Genomic DNA, 17,268 nt, shown 5'->3' on the forward strand with positions numbered 1-17,268 from the left:
TGAAAACAAGGCGATGTCCAGGAAAAACCGGACGTATGGTAACCCTACCCAAGCCTAGCACAGACCTTTCTCACCCCAGCCTTGCTTCCGCCTCGCCATGTCTCTCACTGCCCGGTTCCCCTGCTGCCTCTTGCTGCCCCCGGCTGGCCAGCAGCTCCTGTGCATTCACCGATGCAACCTGTCTCAGTGCCACGCTGTGCAGCTCTGCTCACGGGGAGGCGCTGCTGCTGTCAGGTGTTGCCGCTGTGGCAGATGCAGCAAGCATGCTCTGCCGCTGCCTTTTGCTGCAGCCCCCCCCACCCCCCCAGCAGCTCCCATGCATGTGCCGATGCGGACTGTCTCAGTGCTGCGCTGTGCAGCTCCACTTGTGGGGATGCGCTGCTGCTGGGACAGATGCAGCAGGTGTGCTCTACTGCAACCTTTTGCCTCCTGCTCCACCTTCCCACTGGCTGGCAGCTCCTGCTCACGCAGCCTGGCTCAAAGCCTTGCGGCTCGGTGCTGCCACTTGGAGCCCCAGTGATGAGGCAGACAGCGGCCTGGGAAGCAGCTCAAGGTGCCACAGGCCACAATGTTGAGTAGCCCTGATCTAAGGCAACAATTTTTTATATTCTAGTAGCACATACAGGCCTCCGCCATTGTGCCAGGCACTGTACGGACATAGTAAATGTTGGAAATCCAGAATCCTGCACCAAAAATGGACATACTGCTGTTCACAAGAGGGTGCAAAAAGAGTAGAAACCATAAATGGCACAAAGTAGAAAAATGATCGCACAAAGAATAGAACAAACCATTAGCATGTTAATGCTGGCACATATTGGAATGGAACAAAGGTGTTTTCTAAGCCTTGCTTTCTAGGTAAGGAGAATAGATATTATCCTTTTAGCAACCACTTTCCAGCAGAAAGGGTAGTATAGGCTCACCCTAAAGGGAGATACATCAGTGCTCTTGAGTTGGTGTTAGTGTTTGTGGTGGAAGCAGAAGTTGAATGAGAAATTAAGAATGCTCCCCTCACCTCCAGCCAATTAAAGAGAAGAGGAAAAAATTGGCAAAAAGGAAAATGGAAGCAAATTGCTTCATTTGTAGAGTTGACATGTTATATCAGCAAATAGTTCAATTTAAAGGGACTGTAACAACAGATTTCAGTTAAATTACAATTTGTAAAGTTACAATTGCAAAGCTTCCTGAAACTGAATTTTAAGAATAAATTTGACTTCTCTGCATTTTTATGTTGGTAAATAAAAATCAGTTAAGCAAACTTCACTTTTTTTTCCTGTGTCAGTCTTTCTTTGCCTCTCCATGCTGCAGTTTCAGATACAAACACTGAAGCAGGTTTCTTGTTTAAAACCTTACTTTGGTTGGATGTAAACATCCTTGCTTTAAATCAAATCTGCATTTGGGATTGAATTTGAACTGATGTGGGCCCTGGTTCCATAAAGAAATCTGTGCAGACTGATACTTACTTAATTTAGTGGGGCTCTGTGCAGACTCAAGGTTCTACACACCTCAAGCCAGTTGCATCTTCAGGTCTTCAGTCCTTTCAGTAGTTAGTTAGCTGGGTTGATGTGTGGAGATTCTCATTCTCTTTGCAAAGTTGTTTAATGAAATGTAAAGCCCACAAGTAGTAAGAGGAAGAAACTTAGTGATTTGGTAAGCTACTAGAGTAAGAGCGGAATTGTAGTATGTTATGTTTAAGTAAATAGTATTTAAAAATACACTAACTTGGACTGCTTGCAAAAGATTAACAGATTAGTTTTCTACATTTCTGCTTTCTGTGGTACATATTGGAGGAACTGTGGAATATCTTGGTATTAATTGTACCTATGAAGATGTCTTATTCTGTGTTTTGTTGACTGGAATGAAGGTAGGGAATAGCAATTTGAATTCTAATGGAAGAGACTTTTGTTCTGCAACTGGTAAAATGATTTTTTTTTTATTCTAGACTATTTGTGCATCCTTATTAAAATGGTAGAACAATTGCCTATTGAAACTCCCAAACCATGATGTGATATACTGAAATTTAAAATACTAACTAGATTGAGGGAACTTTTACTTAGCAAAATATTTTCCTGTTTACTGAGTTTTTGGGTGCAAAATAGATCTTAATGCATTTCATTATTTAAAAATGGTGTTTAGTTCTTTGTTAGCAATGGCACCATAAGTGAATACCACATCACCTTAATCTTTCGGGTTCCATGCTGCATGGTAAATAATTAAGCAAGAAATAGTATGAGATTAATATTCCAGTTACCACATAGCCATCTGAGTTTCACATCTTGCTTAGCACTGCTTGAGAATTGCAACTACAGTTACCCAAAGAGCTGTACAGTGCCTTTGGATTATCTTGTCAAATTAAAAATGATAATTTGTGAGAATAGACCGTGATGTGATTAAACTGCCATACATGTGCTTCCATAATTCTTTTTCTGTAGTTGAACCATGGGGTCTTGGGATATCCTATTTCCTTGAGTAATGTGTTGGGTGTGTGTTTGTGTTTTTTAAACTGAAGCTTTGCTTCAAGTATTGCAGATCATATTAGTACTATAAACATTGCTGTCTAACGATTGTTGCTACTTTCCAAATAAATGTTTTAGAAAAATGCATGTTCTAAAGGCTACGTCTAAACGACAACCCACTGTCAGCAGAGGGATGTAAATTAGACGTATCGAAAGTGCAAATGAAGCTGGGATTTAAATATCCCGTGTTTCATTTGCATAATGGCAGCTGCCACTTTTTTCAAAAAAGGGGCTTTTCAGGGGGGAAAAAAAGTCAGTTTAGACGGGGCATTTTCTACAGAAATGCCCTGTTTTGAAAGTTCCTGTACTCCTGAGGGAATGCCCTGTCTAAATTGCCATTTTATTTATCTCCTCTCCCCCCCCCCCCCCCCCCCCCCAAACCCATTTCGGGGAAAAAGCGGCAGCTGCCATTATGCAAATGAAGCATGGGATATTTAAATCCCGGCTTCATTTGCACTTTCGATAAGTCTAATTTACATCCCTCTGCCGACAGAGGAGTATAGTTTAGACGTAGCCAAAGTGTCTTCTAGAACAGCAAGAAAAAGTTGACCATTCTGATACTACTGTATAGAGTACTCTTATGTTTAAAGCTTCCAGTGTTGTAATATGAAAAGAATGAGGATTCAATAGACAGCTGAACGTGCATTTTTTTAATAAAGGAAGTAGAATAAAGTGACATCTGGACTACGCTCTGAGAGGTCTTTTGTTGTTGTTGTTTGTTGTTTTAGATGGTGATGGAATTTCCCGATAATGTGCTAAACCTCGATGGATATCAGAATAATGGTGCACAGTTAAAGCAGTTCATTCAGGTAAGTCAAATCCTTAAGTTTGCCAGCTTAAAAAATCGATGTGCCAGTTTTTTTTATCTACTTATGGTGACTGATAAACCTTTGAAGAAATGGTTTGCTGACTTGATGTATAGTAAAATGCCTCTTAGGCACTGGTGAACATAGGGATGTGAACCAGTAACCGTTTAATCAATTGCCTGGTAGGCTGATGCTTACTGGGTAACATTTAACCGTTACCTGAGAGAACCTGATGCCCATGAAGGGCTGCTCCAGCTCTGCAGGGTGTCTAGCCCACATGGTCTGGGAGAAAGTAGACAGTAGCCTCATGCAGAAGCGGCAGCACCAGCGGCGGGGGGCTGCTGCTTCCAGTCCCATGCGATGCTACTGACTCCCAGCCCATAAGCCAGCAGGTCTCCCCATTAAGGATGTTCAAGTAGCCCATTAATCTAAATTTAATAGTCAATGCAATTTGCATTGATTAGTTGATAAGGGAAGGGTGCCTCCGCCTAGAAGTGTAGCAACAGCCCCAGGGCTGTTGCTACACTTCAAAAGCGAAAGCACTGCAGGGAGCACGGGGTCAGCAGGGGACCCAAGCAGTCTCCCACTGGCCCCATGCTGCTCCCCACGGAGTTTCAAAGCGGCAGTGCCACATGGAGCCCAGGGTCAGCTGGAGTCCGCAGTTGGCCACAGGCTGCATGTGGCGTTTCAAAGCAGCCGCACTATGTTGAGTCCAGGGCCTGGCCCCAGGCTCCATGAGGCACTGCTGCTTTGAAGTCACACCCTTCTCTCCTCTCCCCCCGCCCCTCTTGATGCCTCTTTCTGATAGAGGCAGCAAGCAGTGGGGAAGCGACTAGTTGACTAGTTGTTAACATCCCTACTCCCCATTTTGCCGCTGCCACTTCTGGAGCCAGCAGCCCAACACGGGGTTGGAAGCAGCTGGACTGGAGCAGTTGCTGTCTGTGGCATGGGGGCTGCTCCAGCCCACCCACCCCCATTTACTCAGTTAATTGGTCAAATTTAATGTTTAACCAGTTAATTACATTGTATTTCACATCCCTAGTATCAAGATACTGGATACGTTATGCAATTATTGCTGCTTTATTTATACTTTGTTCTTTTCAAAGATGAAGTACCACGCTGTTTAAAACATACGTTTAGCAAAGAGACACTTTTGGTTCAAATAACAATGTAGGATTAGTACCATTTTTTAAGTGTTTCTCTTCATTCGTCCCTCTTTTCTCCCGCCTCCCCCTCCCCCTCTAACTTGTGCTTCGATATCAGATTTTGTATGGTCAGTTTCACTGTCTCCCCTACATAGTCATCTCCCTTTCCTTGGATGTGTGGGTCTTCCATACAGCGTGAGAAGAAAAAGAACCACATTTATCTTATGCAGGTGCTCCAGCTCCTGAAACTAATAAGGCTACCCCTCTGAGACGTATTAAACAAAAAGATTGTTTCCGAGAAATTGTAGACACTTCATTTTAGTTATTAGCTTTATAATACGAACTTGCATATAGCTTTCAAGAAAAAGTGTTCTTAGTTGTGTCCTGTATTCTGAATAGGAGGACTTCAAATCTTAACTCTTTCGCCATAAGAGAAAACAGGTAGCACGAGATCACAGGTATTCTCTGGTTGATTCAAAACTAATATGTACTCTTTTTCAGTGGAAATATTGGGAGGTCAAGTAATAAATTATAACTTGTTGGTTTAAAGTAGTTTTGAAGGCCTCAGGCTGAGGCAAAAGGCCCACAATTGGACACAACTTTAGCCAATCCAGATTTTCTCCTCCTCTTTCCTCTCTAAAAAATACTGGGTGGAGGGATGGAATAGATCTTTCCCTTTGGAAAAAAAGTCCAGCTAAAGATGCGCATTCTCTTTCCCTAGCAATAGCAACATCTCTTGGCAAAAAGATTTGGGGAGGGGATCTGGGGGGGAATTGCCTCATGTTTTTTCCAAAGCTGGGGCATAAGACTTAAAACAGTGTTGTTGGTTACAGAAGTTGCTTCTATGGCAATAAATAACACAGTTCTAGTCCCATGTTACTCCAGGTTTTCTCTTCTGTTTTGCCTAAAATTTTGGGTGTTGCAAATTGTATTCACTAAGATGTTTTGAAAGGAAAACTTTCTAGAAGTATAGAATCCTGTAATAAACAAGTTTTAAAAAAATCTTAATTCATTGCTTCTCTCTCTCTCTCTCTCAGCGACATAGCATGCTTAAGCAGCAGGATCTAAATATTGCCATGATGGTGACATCGCGTGAAGTCTTGAGTGCACTTTCTCAGCTTGTCCCATGTGTTGGCTGTCGTCGTAGTGTGGAACGTTTGTTTTCCCAGCTTGTTGAGTCTGGAAATCCAGCCCTTGAGCCCCTTACAGTAGGGCCAAAGGGAGTCCTTTCTGTAACTCGAAGCTGTATGACTGATGCAAAGAAGCTTTATACTCTATTTTATGTGCATGGGTAAGTTAAACTTCTTAGTGGCAAGTCAAAATACAGTCAGTCAGGTTATTTTTTTCAGAAAAAGGCATGGAAAAAATAAGTTAACTTCTATATAAATGGTTTGCCTAACTTTCTTGATGCAATTACTAATGTGGTGTTGGCACTGTGATCAGATGTCAATTAACTCTAAAGCCGGGCTACTCAACTTTGGAAGCCCCAGGGGCCACAATGATACTCAAGCATATGCCAAGGGCCGCAACTTAAGCGTGGTTGGATATACGTGCAAATATATATGTAAATTGACAGGCATGAATACAAAGCACTTCCCACAATGCCCCAGCGCTCCTGGCACCTCCTCCCTGGGGGGCTAGACACACCGACACCCTGTACCCGTCTGTTCCATCCAGCCCATCCGCTTGTGTCTTTCAATACTCACCCCACCTGGGACATGCCTTGCCATCATGAAGTCCGTTTCCAGTGGAGGCCATGTTCAAAGGATCCTACCCACAGGCCATGTGCTGAGTCCCATGTAAACCCAAACTGCACTGCAGGCCGCAAACAAACGGGCTGCGGGCCGCATGTGGGCCACGTGTTGAGTAGCCCTGCTCTAAAGCAAAGCTGAACAGGAAATTGTGTGATCTGTTAAGCTATAAAAGTTGAAACTAGCTAGTATCTCAGATGACTAGTTCATAGGCGTCTGGTATGTAAGTCCGGAAAAGGCTTTGCCTTCCCAAACCACCTGGCATAGCCTCGCCCACACTCCTCCCCCCAAACGCCTGCAGTAGGTATTCTGGGGCAGAGTGTTGCTGCTTCCAGCTCCCGTGCTCCAGGGCTGGAGAGGCAGGGCGAGGCTAGGCCATGCGGCACGCCCTTCTCTGGGGTTGGGGAGGTTGGTGCCATGCCATGTGCCTTCTCTCCACCTCCTGGGGGTTGGGAGGCTGGGGCCATGGTGCATGCCCTCTGCCCGACTTCTAGGCTGAGGAAGCTGGGGCTATACTACACACCCTCTGCTCTCCTTCCTCCCTGGGGCTGGAGAGACCATGTGGAGTGCCCTCTTTCCTTCCCCCTGGTGCTCTGGAGAAGGAGAAGCTGGGCTGGGTTGCGCAGCGCGCCCTCTTCTGGGCTGAGAGAGGCTGGGGCCATGTCACTTGCCTTCTTCCTGGGGCTGGGGTGAGTGTCCGCCTGCTCCTCTTCTCTCTCCGTGGTTGGGAGGAGATGCATGTGCATGGCGCACTGCCCTGCCCTCCCCATGGGATCAGAGAAGAGGCAGGGCCTCAGCAGGAGGGTAGGGCTGGGGGCTTGCCTCCTCCAGCCGTAACTTGGCCAACCGCCCATGGTTAAGTTGAATTTATTGCTCTTTCCACGTTTGGGGTGGGTGAGAGGAAAGAATCCTTTTGTGCAGGGGTGAAGAAACTTTTTTGGGTCTAGGGCCACTGACCCACAGAAAAGTCAGTCAGGGGCCGCACACAAGTGAGAAGCCCAAAAAGAAAAAGGACACACTCTGATGTGGCCCCTGACTGAGGAGAAAGACACTCCTCACATGCCCCTTGTACACCACTGCCTCATGGGGCCCAGATAAGTAGCTTCGGGTGGTCCAGTCCCACAGTAGGCGCGGGCTCCCGAGTGCTGTGGCAGGAGGGAGCAGTAAGCCTTGGGAGCAGGATCTAGGCAAGCCTGGGGCTGCATCCAGCCTCCAGGCCTGAGGTTCCCCACTCTTGCTTTAGTGTAAGAGAGGTAACATTATATAGGCAAAGATAATAATGAAAGCAGGAAGAAAAGCTTAAAGTTAATAAAGGAGCAGCACAGTTTTGTTTCACTGATAGTATCTGTTTTCATTTATTTTTTCCTGGATAAAATTGTAACTAATTTTAAAAGTAATGACTAAAATGTATTTACATAGGTCCAAATTAAATGATATGATAGATGCAATTCCAAAAAGTAAGAAGAACAAGAGATGCCAGTTGCACTCCCTAGACACTCACAAGCCAAAGCCTTTGGGGTAAGTTAAGTGACCTTGAAGTCATTAAAGTGTTGTGTACGTTAAAAATCTGAAAATGTCCAAAGAATAGAACTACATATGAGTATTTTTTTCACTTTCTTTTTTGTTATGAAGAGATATTGAACATTCTATAGATATATCTAAATTTTATAGGCAGAGAAGTGGGGGACCAGCAATAAATAATGTGGAACTGCATGCATAGGTTAAAACCCTTTTAGCAGCCTGGCATAAACAAAATGTTATAGTTATAAAACTGTTTTCAAGGTCATATTCTATAGCTGAAACGTCATGACTGACTTTGAGAGTAGAAATTTTCACCAGAAAAATCTGAAGACTTGTTTTCTGATAAAGTTTGGCCCCATCTATATTGGCTTTATAACAATATTTTTAAAAGTCATCCACAATGCTACTGTTCTTAAACATGGTTAGAAAGCCAGCCCAGATGAGCGCTTGCAGAGACTAGAGCAAAGTCTGTCTTTTAAATAATAAAACTTCTAGAGCTCTCACTATTACTGTTATCTTTGCCAGACAGTTTACTAGATTTTGTGCCTAGTTAGCTGTCAAACTGAAACAGTTGTACAGCGGTGCAGAGCTCATTATGTTAGCAAATGTTAATTTGAAACCCAGATATGTTCACTTTCCAAGCCTCTGAACCACTTCTTCAAAATCCAGCCAATCCATGTATGTCTTAAACATAGCAATATTTGTATATTGTTAACTTGAATTGTTAGCTTTTCAAGCTAACAGTATAAAAATATCTTTGAGTTTAAGACACAGACAGATGCATTGGTTGGATTTTGCAGAAGTGGTTTAGAAGCCTAGAAATTGAACAATATCTGGGTTTCAAATTACATTAAGCTATTTCATAATGGGTGTAGTTGAGCTTTTTTATTTTGACAATTTGTTTTGCTAGTTTTGACCATCTGATGGAATGGAGGGAATAGGGCTTTTTTTGTTACTTTGGAGGGAGGAAAAATATTATTATGAAGATGTTGATGAAGATCTGATCTTCTTGCCAGGTCTTTCTTTGGAATAGCACTGTAAGCTTACCTTGTTGTTGTGAAGAGTTTACATAGTGTGGTCCCAGAATTCTTATAGGAATCTGTAATTTAGATCTTTAAATATGCAAAAAAAAAAAAAACCCATTTTACAAAATATTTTGATAATTGTTTTCCACTGTACTGCAAATGTGAGCTAAAAATTTGCTTACATAATAACGGGCAGCGTGTTAGACTCCTGGTATTTTTATGTACTATAATATTTGTTTAAATCAATAGTTTAGTTCAGTGAGCTCAGTATTTTGGGGCAAGACTACTTGCCACAAAATATCAAAGTTCAAAATCTGGGAGTAGCCCATCATATGCCATTTCCCATGTCAGATCTTACAGGTACAGTTGGGATGTGAAGTTACTGCAGTTTTCTACTGCCTCAATAATTAGCATATATGATATTCGTATCAAATGAAGGAAGACTAACTTTTCGGAGTGACTCATTCTGTTGTTACAGCCCCTTTGCCCAGGTAGCTGTTCTCACTTTGACTTGAAATATTTTTTCTCTCTAATCTGAATCTTCTTAATAAACAGCTAGCCCTAATTTGACCCCAAGCCTCTGGACAGCACTCAGATGTGTTTATGCAGATTAGTAGCTCTGAGTCTTTTCATTCTACTGAAATGCTAACCTTTTTTATCATGGCTGTTTGCTAGATAATGCATCTTTACGAGATTGAATTTTTTGACCCCATGGAAAGAATTTGGAGGGACCAAAAAACCCCAAACCCCCAGTTCTTTGGAGGAAAAAACATGATACTAATATTACAGTTGCAAACCACCATTCTGTCAGCCTTGCTTGTATGTTGTGTCCCTTTCTCGTATCCTTTGTCTGTTTAGCTATATCTTCAGCATAATGATTGTTGCATGTTTTTTGTACGGCACCTAGTCCTGCAGGGCCTCGGTCTTGTTTGGCCCCTAGCTACTTGCTGGTACTACAAAAGATAACATATATAAATATAAATTAGATTAGTTTTCATGTGTGGTAGAACCTTTCTTCAAGTTTCTTCATACATCTGTGTGAAAGTGCAAAATTAATTGAATGCAGATATGCACCATTTTATGAATAAAGATATATAGAATTGTGTACGTAGTATAGCAGTATAAATAAGCTCAAATAAAGTTAACCACATAATGTATTCAAAATGTGCTAGCATAATTTTGACTCGTTTGAACTGTGTAGAACTTGAAGTATTAAAAATTCCTAATATGCAGGAGGTCAGATTATCTGATCATTGTAGTCCCTTCTGGCCTTAGACTGAAGACATAATCTTCTTTGAAATGTATTGGAACCTTGCAAGTATCAGTTGTATTCTGTGTTTTTAGCAGCATAAGCAGCATGTCCGCTTGATCATGAAGTTTCAGAGTATAGGGCAAACTTTTGTTTATACAAATTTATCTTTTTTTTTTTTTTATGTTCATTCTCTGAGAGGCTGGGTGGGAGGATGGAAATAAAATTGAAATATATATGCTAGGGATGTGAAAAAACTGGCTCCCAGTTCACATCGACTCCTGGAGAGCCATCTGCCTACCTTCATGTAACCATTGAAACTTTTGCCTGTTACACATTTACTTGATTAAACACGTTTTAGCATCCCTAATAGATGTACAGTAAAACTCCCAACTGTCCAGCATCCAGTGGTCCGGCACTCCTGATAGTCCAGCACCAACTGGAACCCGGAAGTGCTCCAGCCAGCTGGACAAATGGAGCTGCTCTGCCCCCGGCTTCCCCAAGTCAGCCGCTGACCAGTTTCAGCAGCGGCTAACTTAGGAAAGCCGGGGGCAGAGCAGCTGGGGTGTTGCTGGGTTGGTCCCGCAGCGCTGCCCTCTCCCAGGCTGTGCAGTTCCCCGCTGACTCCCCCTCTTTCCCCCTCCCCCAACCCCTCATAACCCCCCTTCCGGTACTCTGGCATATCTGATAATCCGGTACCCCCTGCTGGGTCCTAAAGGTGCCGTATTATCGGAAGTTTACTGTATTCTTTTCTCAGTATGAACTTGAGATAATAGTAGCTACTAGCTAGTAGGTATGTTAGATATCGCGTATTTTAATAGTCATGTAACTGTATAAAATCCTACCGGTTACACAACTATTCTTTAGTCCCCTGGGCAGGGCCAGCAGCCAGTGCACTCCTGGCTCCACTCCTGGGGAGCCCCCTGCCAGCCTACACTGCTGCCTGTGAGGGAGGGGAGCCAGTCCACAGGAGGAGCTAGTACAAAACCACCTCCCCTTGCAGACTAGATGCCTGCTGCCCTGCACTGCTGCTTCTGATGCAGAAGCATCAGCATGGTGTGGCGGCAGCCCCTATCCTCGGGAGGTCTAAGCTCCCCACAAGCAGTGGCTTCTCTTCCAGGAGCTCAGACCCTCTCTCTCCCGCAGACTGGGGCTGTTACTGCAAAGTAGCCTTTACCTGCGGCTGGCTCAGGCTCACTGCAGACAGAGGCTGCTGCAGGAGATGCAGAGCAGCCACTGTCTGCGGGGATCTCCAACCCCCGGCAGACAGCTTCCTGTCTTCTCCCTTCCCCTCTCACTCCCCATTGCTGCTGCCTTGAATAGCAGGGGGCATGCAGCAGCGGCTCCTGCTTTCTCCCCCTCCCTTGCTTGTGATAGAGAGGCAGCGGGGGGGGGGGGGGGGGATGCGAGTAGTCAACAAGATTAATCTATAAACCTAGGCTTATCAGTTAATTGTGTAGTTGACTACTTGTTGATATCCCTAGTAGCTAGTCATTAGTTCCATTTCTGACCAGATTAAATATTTCAATAAGGATTATATATAATTGATAGTACTCAGTGTTTTGTTGCAAATCCAAGGGAATATGAAAACAACTTCAGTCTTTTGCACTCTGGTTTCTGTGAAATGAATTTTCAAAAGCAGCGATGCAGGCTGTTTAAATTGCATGGCCTACACTTCATTTAAAATATACTGATCAGTATAGTACTGCATATACTGCTATATAATTAAGATACTAGCAATATTGTGATCAACCCTGCTAAAGCTGCAGTTTTGAATCAAGGTAAATGTATTAATTGCTTAACTGAGGAGATGGGAAATAATTTTTCTCTCCCAGAACAAATAGTTGTGAATGATCAGCTGACTTTTTTTTCCCCCTTTGCAAGAAGCTTTGGGTTTTAAATAAAATCACAACGTTGCATGATGCATGTTGATAAATATAACTTGGAGTGTTAAATAGTTTTCAATAATAAAATTTGTAACTGTGGTGTCTATTGGCTAACAAGTAGTTACGAGCCTATAGTAGTAGTACCTTTTATACAGTTCAAGTGATATGTCATTACTGTGTTCCCTTTTGGGCTCAGAAGATAAGTTAGGCTCCTGTTTCAGTATTAAAGATTATCAAAATAACTGTTCTAAAATAGTTATTTTTGACACCTGCTTCAGGAGGGACACTTGTAAACCTGGTCTGCATCTAAAACGTATGTCGGCATATCTGCATCTCTTAGGTCTATGAAGAATTACACTTCCTGTTAAGCATAGTTGGGTTGTCCAACTTTGTTGGAAGAATTTTTCTGTTGACCTAATTGCTGCCTCTCAAAAGGGTGGATTTACAACAGTGACAGAAAATTCCTGTCACTGCCCTGAGTGTCAGCTCTGTTGCTGTGCTGTTGTATTGGTAGTGTAGTGTGGACATATCCTTATTCTGGAATACACTTGTCCTTTTCTGATTTAATCCTTTTTGTCCATAACAGTGTAAATACTGGAATTTATCTAGAAATAACTTTATTTAGGAACAGTTGGTTTGAAAAACTTTCAAGAGTCAGCAAGCCCTTGAGTAAAAGTGAATTGCTTTTTAAAAGTTTCTTCTCTGCCATACAGCTGCTGACTATTTCAGAAAATGTACAACATTTAAGGTAACTGAAATATGTTGTTTTAGCTTTTAACTTTAAATAGTTGAGGGTGTTGAAGCATTAATTGCAAATTGCACACTAAATACTAGTTTGAGAGAAATAAAGATTTTGTAGATACTTTCCATCAAAAGTATATTTGATTTGGGGGGGGAGAATGCTACCTCTAACTTATCATTGCGATTGAGTCTTGCAGACAATAAATTCCATTTGATAGCGCTTGTCGCTAATTTTATGGAAGAATAATAACTTTTGTGGGACATGCAATGCTTTCCTGCATCTTAGCTAATTTAGTTTGAATAGTATGTGTTTTAACTGTAGCCTTTTGATAGCATGTTTCAGGAAAACATTTTAGTTTACTCTAGATATTATATAGCTGTAATTTTTTTTTAATACTATGCTACAGTGAAGGGAGCAATAGCACACTCAGTACAGAGAAATTAGGTGCAGATAAGAAAAATAGTGAAGACAACAGGAAGGAGAGCAAATGTAGGATCACTTTCCACTATGGACCTTTCCAGGGAGTTGCCAGGTAAAATTGATTTAAAAAAAATAACACTACTGCTTTGTGTGGCTTTTTTTAACCTTTCTTGAAATAAACTTAATGTACAGTTCTTGTTTTTGTTTTATTGGTATTTTTTATGTTTGTTTCTGCAGGGGATGTTGGATGGATGTGTGGGAACTCATGTCTCAAGAATGCAGGGATGAAGTAGTTTTAATTGATTCTAGTTGTCTTTTAGAAACATTAGAAACATATCTGCGAAAACACAGGTAAGTTAAGGGAATTAAAACATTCTTTATCCTTCATATCCTACATAGTAGGGACTCTCTTACGAAATAAAATATACAGTTTTTGAAATTAAAGGTAAATTCAAAATGTTAAGCTGTGAGAATTTGGCAGAGTTCTGCAATATTTGTTGAGATACCGAAAATAAGATGGATTCCTTTCTCTTTGGTTACTTGATAGTAATATCAGTCATAGCAGAAGAACTGTGGACCCATAAGATTAGGCTTTAGCCTTCTTTTATTTATGATTTGCATGTAGTACTACATTGTGACTTGTATGTTAATTCTAGCTGCATAGTCACTTGAGATAAGAAGTGTATAAAAATGCCATTTTATTTCTCATTTAATAAAGTGCAAGTTTTATTTGCAACTATTATACTATCATATGGCCGCTATTAGAAAAATATCAGAGGCCATTGACTTATCTGAGGTGTCTGCATTTGATTTGATGCAAACTATTCTTAGATGAGAATTTAAGAATCAAACTCCATGTGTACACACCCTGTATGCCTTTGAAATGAGTTTGATTGAAGAGTATGAATAGTACTTCTAAAACTATTTCCTGATCTGAGAGATTCTTAAATGGCTTACAGTGGCTACATTTATTGTGCTATAATTGACCTTTATAACTAGCTCTGGTAACTTAGTGTCTCAGTTTAATTGATATGTAATAATAAGGCAATCCCTCGATAGAACTTCAGACCAATTATTTTAACTTTTTAGATTGAGTGCATTTCAAACAAAACAATGTAGTTTTTCCTGTCGTTCTTAATAGAACAGGTAAAAATCAAAATATGCTTGTTTTGTGTGTAAAGTTACTAAAAACAGTATTTCCTATATATACATTTTAGCTCCTTGACACCATAATAAACTTGGTAAAAAGTATTTAGTTTACACCTTGCATTAGAAATTACATAAAGGAATTATTACCTAAATGTGCAAATACTTCACCTTTTTTAGAATCCAGTTGACCTGATTATTTATAGCAGTATATTTCTAAAAATATGTTCAATAATGCATTGTTTTGTTATAATATTTATGGGAGCTGCTAAGCAAACTTAAGAATTCCTTTCCATTTTAGAACTAATGTTCTTAATTTGGAATTACTTTTATGCTTATACTTCTGAAATAATAATGAGAACAATGCCAGTGGAAGCAAGGGGAATTCAGTTAAGTTTGCTAAATTAATAAACTCTAAGAATTTTAAAAATAATTTAATGATCCTTTGGTATCATTATTTCTAGTTCATAGGAAAATACAGAAAAGTCTTTTAATATTCTGGTCAGCGTAGCAATTGGTGTATGTGCATTAATCACAACTGCACATGTACGGCAACTATCTTACCGATGAAATTCTTCACTTTAAATCCAAAAGCACTGATCTATACAGGCAGTCCCCGAGTGTCCCCCCCCCCCCCCCCCCCCCAGCAGACCAGGCTTTTGTTGTGGACCCTGGGGTAAAGCAGCTGGGGTGCTGCTGGGTTGGTCCTGCAGGGACCTACCTGGTAGCCCAGCTGTTCTGTCCCAGGCTCGAGATTCAGCCGCTGTTGAAACTGATCAGTGGCTGATTCCAGGAAGCTGGGGGCAGAGCAATTCTGCCTCCAGCTTCCTGTAGTCAGCCCCTGGTCAGTTTCAGCAGCAGCAGCTGAATCTGGAGCCAGTTCCGACTTACATACAAATTCAACTTAAGAACAAACCTATAGTCCCTATCTTATACGTAACCCAGGGACTGCCTGTAGTATGAGAAAAGGAAACCTTCAAAATCATAGGAACATGATGTTCAATACACCTATTCAACCACTTGTCTATCATCAGCTAATTAATTCTTATAACATTGAAAGTCTTCAGTTAGCAGAATGTCTAATATGTTACTGGAAGCTAGATTAATATTTTTATTTTCTGTCACTTGACCACATAAAAATAGAATATAAATGAGCAACTGCTTAGCAACTGAAATATAGTTGATTTATAAAATATTGTCGTTTTCTATAACTAAAACTTTCTTGTGGGGTAGGAGAAAATAGAGCCCCCATTCCACCTAAAGTCGACATAAGTTAGCATGCAATGTTTTAGAATTTTAAAACTGAATTAGGAACACATTTGAGTTTGCATTATAAACTTTTTAGATAATTGTCAGGCATTGGAATAATTCACTTTGACTATCAAGTATTACTCTTTAAAATAGTTTTCTTAAGCTTGGTTGCATTTTATTTTTTTTAGATTTAGAATTTTTCTAAATCTGAATAGTGCACTTCATAGCTGGTTGAAAGTTCATGAAACACTAGCAAGCAGGTATAACTAAACTATTTGTTTAATATGCACACAGATGTACAGAAATCTCAGGCACTAAAGTAGTTTTATAATGGAAATGCAGATCTTGTGCAGCAGATAAGAATGTACTCTTCACTGTCTCCCTAATTATTCACTGTAGTTATTAAAAAATCTTGTGAAGTCCCATTACAAAGTCACTTACAATGTGTCCTAGTTTGGGGGGGGGAGGGGAGAGAATATTAAAGGTATAGGAATTGTTGTGTTGGCTTGGACCAGTGATTCATTATGTCCAGTATCTTGCAGGAATCTCAGTAATGGACAATATGAAATAATCTATCCATAGAGAAAGTTTCTTCTTAATGTTACCAGATAGTTTATGATCTGAAGTACAAAAGTTCATATTAACTTCATTATATTATATGGTATACTGTATACTTTGATATTATCCATATCAGTCTTTTTAGCTTTTATTTGAAACCTCTTAACTTAGTGGTCTAGTTTTAAGATAATTCTTCATGCTACATTTATTAAACTATGCGATTTCAATAAGAATGCTAACATCTACTTTTTTAATTTTAATACAGGTTTTGCACTGATTGCAAAAATAAAGTGCTTCGAGCGTACAATATTCTTATTGGTGAGCTAGATTGCAGCAAAGAAAAGGGCTATTGTGCTGCACTTTATGAGGGTTTGCGTAGTTGTCCACATGAACGTCATATTCATGTATGCTGTGAAACAGACTTCATTGCGCACCTATTGGGTCGAGCTGAACCAGAGTTCGCAGGAGGGTATGAGTATGTAATTTGCTAGAATGGGCTATCTAGCGCTTTGCTTCTTTATTTTATTTCTGAACATATGTTGCAAGAATGATTAATATTTTCTGCCTCTGCTGCATAATGGATTTTAGGTGCAGCTGTTTGTATGCGATGTATTCCTTCATGATGTTTCAAAGCAATGAGCATTTCATTTGTCTCTTGCTTCCTATAAATCTACAAGTGAAATTGTTAAATGCTTTGAAATTAATTTGTTCATTTGTTAGGGCTGCCTTGCTTTCCCATTGAGGTGTTTAAAGATATGTGAAATAGAAAGGGAAACCTGAATGAAAGTTTACTGAGGTTTTTATATAACAAGTCCATAATTTAAAGAATAATTTAGCTGCTTCACACTTTTCAGTTACTGTCCAAAAATCTTCCAGTGATAATGTAGTTCTAGACTTGAATCATTTAGACTTCAATGTTATATGCCTTGGGAGGAAAAAACAGAAGAATGTTACAAACACTTGTTCTTAATAGAGTAATGGTTTAACAACTAGTATTGGGATACAGTTGCTTAACTTCAAGGTAGGTAATTCATAAACTTAGAGTTACTCTTTTGAAAGATGTAATAAACATTTTGCTTCCTACATGGTTTCTCTTGAAGGTGCAACTAAAATTCACAGTAGACTAGATAAACTAGATGATAAAATCCTGGAAAATAAAATGCTTGATTGTGCCATGCTGATACTGAGTGATTAAAAAAAAAAAAAAAAAAAAAACCTCTTGCAATCTCCTCCCAGTAGAAATCATGTACTGGTG

General features: G+C 40.5%; 1 protein-coding gene across 7 annotated transcripts in view; it reads left to right on the forward strand.

The window, feature by feature from the left end:
• Positions 1–17,268, forward strand: part of GGNBP2 (gametogenetin binding protein 2) — a 33,151-nt gene that overhangs the window by 9,452 nt on the left and 6,431 nt on the right. For 4 of the 7 annotated variants that reach the window (XM_075904750.1, XM_075904752.1, XM_075904749.1 and 1 more), the window contains exons 3-8: positions 3,242–3,322; positions 5,502–5,755; positions 7,635–7,733; positions 13,045–13,170; positions 13,296–13,409; positions 16,279–16,488. In XM_075904750.1, the coding sequence (XP_075760865.1) occupies positions 3,242–3,322; positions 5,502–5,755; positions 7,635–7,733; positions 13,045–13,170; positions 13,296–13,409; positions 16,279–16,488 (884 nt within the window). The remainder of the gene's footprint in view (positions 1–3,241; positions 3,323–5,501; positions 5,756–7,634; positions 7,734–13,044; positions 13,171–13,295; positions 13,410–16,278; positions 16,489–17,268) is intronic. The other 3 variants (XM_075904754.1, XM_075904755.1, XM_075904756.1) reach the window with 3 other exon arrangements.

Source organism: Pelodiscus sinensis, chromosome 21 (genome assembly GCF_049634645.1).
Source record: "Pelodiscus sinensis isolate JC-2024 chromosome 21, ASM4963464v1, whole genome shotgun sequence".
NCBI classification, from domain to species: domain Eukaryota; kingdom Metazoa; phylum Chordata; order Testudines; family Trionychidae; genus Pelodiscus; species Pelodiscus sinensis.